This window comes from Pygoscelis adeliae, unplaced genomic scaffold, assembly GCF_000699105.1.
Source record: "Pygoscelis adeliae isolate BGI_AS28 unplaced genomic scaffold, ASM69910v1 Scaffold459, whole genome shotgun sequence".
Classification (NCBI taxonomy): domain Eukaryota; kingdom Metazoa; phylum Chordata; class Aves; order Sphenisciformes; family Spheniscidae; genus Pygoscelis; species Pygoscelis adeliae.
In genome coordinates this window covers 62,021-67,580 of record NW_008825435.1, presented here as the reverse complement: position 1 = coordinate 67,580, position 5,560 = coordinate 62,021, and the positions used below count along the sequence as shown (strand labels likewise).

General features: G+C 56.0%; 1 protein-coding gene across 1 annotated transcript in view; it reads right to left on the bottom strand.

Moving 5' to 3' along the window:
* Nucleotides 1-1,242: 1,242 nt before the first annotated feature.
* LOC103922937 (zinc finger protein 692-like) overlaps nt 1,243-5,560 on the bottom strand; it is a 13,614-nt gene continuing 9,296 nt past the window's right edge. Inside the window, exons 7-11 of the mRNA XM_009331164.1 lie at nt 3,475-3,537; nt 3,110-3,188; nt 2,551-2,665; nt 2,138-2,237; nt 1,243-1,660 (exon numbers count right to left, since the gene is read on the bottom strand). Coding sequence (XP_009329439.1) covers nt 1,243-1,660; nt 2,138-2,237; nt 2,551-2,665; nt 3,110-3,188; nt 3,475-3,537 — 775 coding nt within the window. The remainder of the gene's footprint in view (nt 1,661-2,137; nt 2,238-2,550; nt 2,666-3,109; nt 3,189-3,474; nt 3,538-5,560) is intronic.

Here is a 5,560-nt window from a genome sequence, read left to right as displayed (position 1 = left end):
TGGATGAGGGGTGCTGATGCCCCGTGTCGTGCTTTTTTTTGGGGGGGATCTGGGGCTGCCATTCCCCCCCCCCCCAGTTTCTGCTCTGAGAAGGAAAATACTGAGAGCAGCAGGAAAGCAGGCGCCCCTGAGACCGGGGTATCGCAGAGCGTCTCTGCGCCGTCACTCACCCCGCTATTTATCCCTGGCCCGGGAGCTCCCACAGAGCCCTCGCGGCCCCATTTTGGGGGTCAATTCCTTCGTTACCAGTTTCTCCAAGCCCGCAGCCGGCGGCGCAGTTTGGGTAGGGGGCCGCGCTCCGGCTCATCCCCCTCGGCAGCTGGGATTTAGGCCTCGTTGCGGCCAGAAACAAACCCCCGGGTGCTATTTGAGGGCACAGCCTGACTTGTAATTCCTACAGCCGGCCCCGTTTTGGGTCCCCGATTCCCACGGGTGCTCCGGCGAGCTCCGTCCTCCCTGCAGCCCCTTTATCTGTGTCAAAACCACCTTCTGGCCTACGCTTGCAGGGTTGGTTTGGGTTGTGTTTTTTTTTTTCTTCCCTCATCAACCCTGTTGAGCTGGTGACCTTCAAGGCTGCGTAAATGTTACAATCCTTTCCAAAAAGGCTCAATAAGAGGCAAGTGGCGTTTAGAGGACTTGGGGAAACCATCACCAGATCAAATAACGCCTGTTTCCGAGGCCAAAACCCATACAGCCTCGATCCCCTCCCCCTACCGTTGACTTCCCGACCTAAATCGCCCCTTTTTTTATTGTGCTAAATACAGACAACCTTTGGACTGGGTGTTGAGGCAGGCTGCATGCACGGAAATCTCACTGTTCTACCTGTGTTTTTCATAGAAACCCAGCGCCGAGGCGCAGAAGTGGCCGGCGCAAGCGGGGGAAACCCCCTTTTACACAAAATAAGTCTTTATTGAGGATCCTGCCGAGGACTTCGGCAACCTCACGCTCCCTCCTCACAGCGAGGGAGCTGGGCAAGAGGTCTTCCACCCGTGGCAACGCTGCCGTGAGCTCGAGGGAAGCCCGGGTTTTGGCGGAGGAGCTGGGATTTCCCCCGGCAAGCGCCAGTCCTTGCCTGTCCCTTGTGTCTTTGGCACCTGGACACGCTGCTGCCACACGCCGCGGCGTCCAGCGTCGTTTCACCTTGCCCCGTCCGCTCCTCCCATCCTGCTCTCTGGTCCCTCCCGCGGCCAAGGAACCGGAGGATGAGTCCTGCTACGAACCAACGCCGTCCATCACCCAGCCTCAGGGCATGTCCGGATCCTGCCCGAGACCCCCCCGATATCCAGCCGAGGCTGCAATGGGAGGTGGGGTCTTCTCCGGTTCACCGCCGCCCACCAGGGTGTCCCCAAGCCCCGGCAGCTCCAGGGGCTCCGTGGCCAACGCTCCGGGTGCCTCCGGGTGCTCCAGCCCTGCCCGCCTCCCTGCGCTGAAGTTCAGCGGTGGGGATGGCACCGTCTGCCGCTGGCTCCCCTCGGCGTGGGGGGGTCCGCCGGGCACTTCGGGGTGACTTTTGCTTTTGTGGGCAGTGACGTTGTCTTTCTTCTCGAACTTCTTGCCGCAGATGTCGCAGGAGAACTGGTAGAAAGAGTCGGCGTCGTGTTTCTTCATGTGCCAGTTCAGGGAGGCTTTCTGGCGGCAGGTGAAGCCGCAGATCTCGCACCTGGGAGAAAAGAGGATGGGATTCAACGTGAAAGGGAAGAGAAAGAAAAAAAAAAAGGTATTACAAGGGATTAAGCACGAGGGAGAACTGGCCCCGCCTCATCTTGATGCTGCAATTTTACGTGGGCTTAGCAAAGCCACTGCCCCGCAGCGCTGCGTTAGCTCTGCGTGGCTTCAGCACACCCTCCAGGCAAGAAAATGCATCGCTCTCGTTAAGTCCCAGCTTATTAAGCTGCTCCAAATGGAGCCCATGCCCTGAAGCTGATCCTGAAGCTGCTGGATCAGAGCGCAGCCAGCCCCAGGGGCAGAAACCTTTAGGCAAAGCAAAAGTAACAGCAAGTCCTCTGGCTACCCACGGCGAGAGACTTGGCTCTCCCACCCATGCACCCAGAAGCTAAATTTGGGTTGAAAAGCGACGGGGAGAAACCCCGATGCCAACCGGAGAGTCAGCAGTCGCGTTGGTGGGACTGGTACTTACTGCAGGGGTTTCTCCCCTGTGTGGATGCGCCTGTGGATGATCAAGTTGCTGCTGGTACGAAAGGAACGGGCGCAGAACTCGCAGATATAGTCCCGCTTGTCTGTGGGGCAGAAGGAAAAAGGATTAGGGGCTGATCCAGTCTAGAAGAGCAGTCGGGGGGGCTTTCAGGATGTATTTTAGGAGGCAGGATGCTTTCCCAGCACAGAAATGGAGATGATAAACGACAGACTGACAGTAGATCTCGGGAGCAGAAAGCAAACGGGTGCGGTAACATCTACCAGGGATGCAAATGGGAATGGTGAGGACGTGGGCACGGTCAGCTGTGGCCCAGCAGAGGTGGGACCAGCGCAGGGGAGGAGGTATAGGGAGGTATAGATCTGCGTAGGGTGCCCGTGCCGAGGTGGCCAGCTCACCGCTGTGCAGTTTCTCGTGCTCCTTGAGGTGCTTCTTGAAGTTGAAGGACTTGCCGCAGCTGGGCTCCGAGCAGGTGAAGGTCTTCTGGTGGACGTGCTGGTACTTCTTGTGGTGCTGCCGTTTTGGGGAGAAAAAAGGAGGAGCGAGAAGAGAGGAGGTCGGCGCTGAGGAGCTGCACTTGGAGGAAGCCCAAGGGCACCTTCCAGCGACAACCCCCCACCCTGTTTCGCTCCCTGAAAGCGCGTGGTGGGACTTCAGGTGACCTCAGGCAAGCCGAGCTGCTGCTGAACGCACGGGGCCAACGGGTCCCCTGTCTTACCATCCAGCTTCGGGAAGCCATGGGCAATTCAGGTCGCCCAACTCCAGCTCTAGGACAACAGCCAAGATGTCCAAAACAGAGCTTGGACAGGCAAAACCTGACCTATCTAGTGGGTCACCAAAGCTCCTGGTGGCCCCAGAAGAGACTGGGAGTGGGAGGGACGCTCGCGCCCGGCTCGGCTGCACCTCCCCGGGGCATGAGAGGTGGATTTAAGCGCAACAGTTGCCCCCAGCCCCCACGTTCAGGGACTGGCGGTTGGAGAAGATCTTGCCGCAGCCTTCGAAGTCGCACAGGAGGATCTCGCGCTTTGCCGCCTTCCTGCAGGAGAGAGGGTGGAAAAACCGCCGTCAGTGAGGATGAGCAGGGAGGGGAGCCGAAGAAGCTGTGGCTTTTGGATTTGGCACCCCGCTAGGTCCTCCTCACCCATCCTCCCTCTTACCCACCCATCAAAAGCTTAATTGAAGCCCTTCGGGAGGCTCCTGTCAGAGCAAGCGTTGCTCGCCAAGGGTGTCCCACCACGGAAGGGCTGAGCTGCACCTTCTCGTCTTCCCGAGGGGCCGGGAAATGGCGCGGCAGCTTCCCCCTCCCCACCGGCCCCAGGTACCTGATCCTCTTCGGGCCGATCTGGGCCACGTCCTCGTCGCACGGCCGCGCTCGCCTCTTGCAGCTGCAATGGGAAAGAAGGGTCTTGAGTGAGGCTCTCGTCCCTCCTCTTTGTCCCCAAGCACAGAGCCGAGAAGCTGTGGTCCTCCAACCTCGCAGCTGATGGGTTTCCAAGCAAACCCTACGTTAAACCCATCCTCTGGGCAACCATTTCTCTTTTATTTCTTCCATTTGGGGAATTCGCTCCGATATTTCTCCCCAGCGGAGCAGAAAACGATGTTGTTAACAAAGGCACAGACATTATAAATAGGAATATATTCTTTATTGCTCATTACAAAAAAAAATCTTTCACATGGCTTTGGATGTGTCCCAGGACATTTAAGATTGCTGTCAACCTCACGCCAGCCTCGTTTGATCTATAATTTATCTGCAGCTCCTTGGAAACAGCAGCTATTTCGGGCTGACATCCTGAAATTAAAGAAAGATACGTTAAAAAAAAAAAAACGGCGTGCTTTCACGGGGAGGAGAAATAAAGAGATCGTTTAACAGACGATGCCAGACCACATCCTCAGCACGGAATAAAAATAGGGGCTGGGCATCTTTGTCCACAATCTCTTAGACGTGTTTTATTAGCTCACGATGGCATTACCTTTGGGAAGCGAGAAGAGGATGAACACACCGAAGCCTGGAGGCTCTCGCTTTTGCTCATAAAATAGTCTTTTACCTCCATTCTTCCAGCTGCTGCAACAAAAAAAAGAAGGGGGGGAAAAAAAAAATCAATCAAACGCTTGTAAAGATGATCTCTGTAACCAAGCTCAGCCTTAAAAAGGGCAGCACCAACTTAAAAGTTTAGGCAGGGCTTTGGAGGGGGGGTTAAAAGCTCCAGGGCCGCTCCAAGTCCACGGCCACTTTCATCGGCCGCTTCTGCAAATCTCCAATGGTCCTTGGGTGCATCTTTAGGCACTTTTGGGGGGCCGAACACCAGGATTTTGAACGGGAGGCGTGCAGGAGCCCAAAAACGCCAGAGGGGTGTGAAAAATCCCTCTTTTAATTCACTTTTGGCCTTAACAAGGACTACCTAGGCCTAACCCAAACTGTTCCACCCTCAGATTGAATTTTAGAGCCTGGGCGCTACGTGACCAGCGGTGGGCAGGGAGAGGAGAAAAGCAAAGTGCCATATTTACCGTCACGTTTTCCTTTGCTGGGACTGCGTCTCCGGGAAGGCGTTCGCTCTTCCAGCGAGCTGCGAGGCCGTTTCAGAGCTGCAAGGAGACGGGAAGGGTGTTCAGCACCGAAAAGAAGCGGCAATACCATGCCAAAGTGAAAAAGCAAATCAGTAAAAGCCTTAAGGGAGCAGCACAATACTTACGTGGTGAGTTTTGGGGCGTGCGTTTTGCTGCCGGTCCCGTCTTTCACAGGACACACGAAGGCAAGATGTGTTACAAGGCGGTGTTAGGTGGTCACTCCGGCTAACTCCAATGAAAAAGGGGGTTTTAACGCCCTCGTCGTATTAAAAGCGTAAGAAAAAAATCCGGCAAGGCGACATCTCCGTGTGTGTCAGACCCAAGAGGCAACGCACGGACCATCCTCTTGTTTCAGCATCGAGACCAACCTCTATTCAATACTCTCGCATAAAGACCCAGCAAATAATTGAGTGATGATTTGAGCTTGTTTGGAACAGAAAAGTGCATTTTGAGCCCAGGTGGCTGGGAAGGAAAGATTAAAACCTAACCCTCGGCCTCGAACAGGCAGTGGTAAAGAGTGCCTGCAAATTAAATCGTCGCGGTCATTACCAAGCTGTCCCTTGACCGACAGATGAGGGTGGCAGCGCTGCCGCCGCTACTCACATCTCCCCATGGCCTTGAGCTGCTGGGCAATACAGCTGGGCCATATAGAGCTGCTCTGGCTGCTGGAGACGCCCCGTATCTATAGGTGGAGACGGCCGTCGCTGTGCTTATGCAGGGGGTGGAGGGGGTGGGACGTATGGATTTTTTTTTTTTTGCTGCTGCAACCTCCAGGCTGCTCGGGGGCTTCAAGCCCCCCCGCGGGGGGGGCTTAAGGGGGCTTCGTCCCCCCCCGGGGGGCAC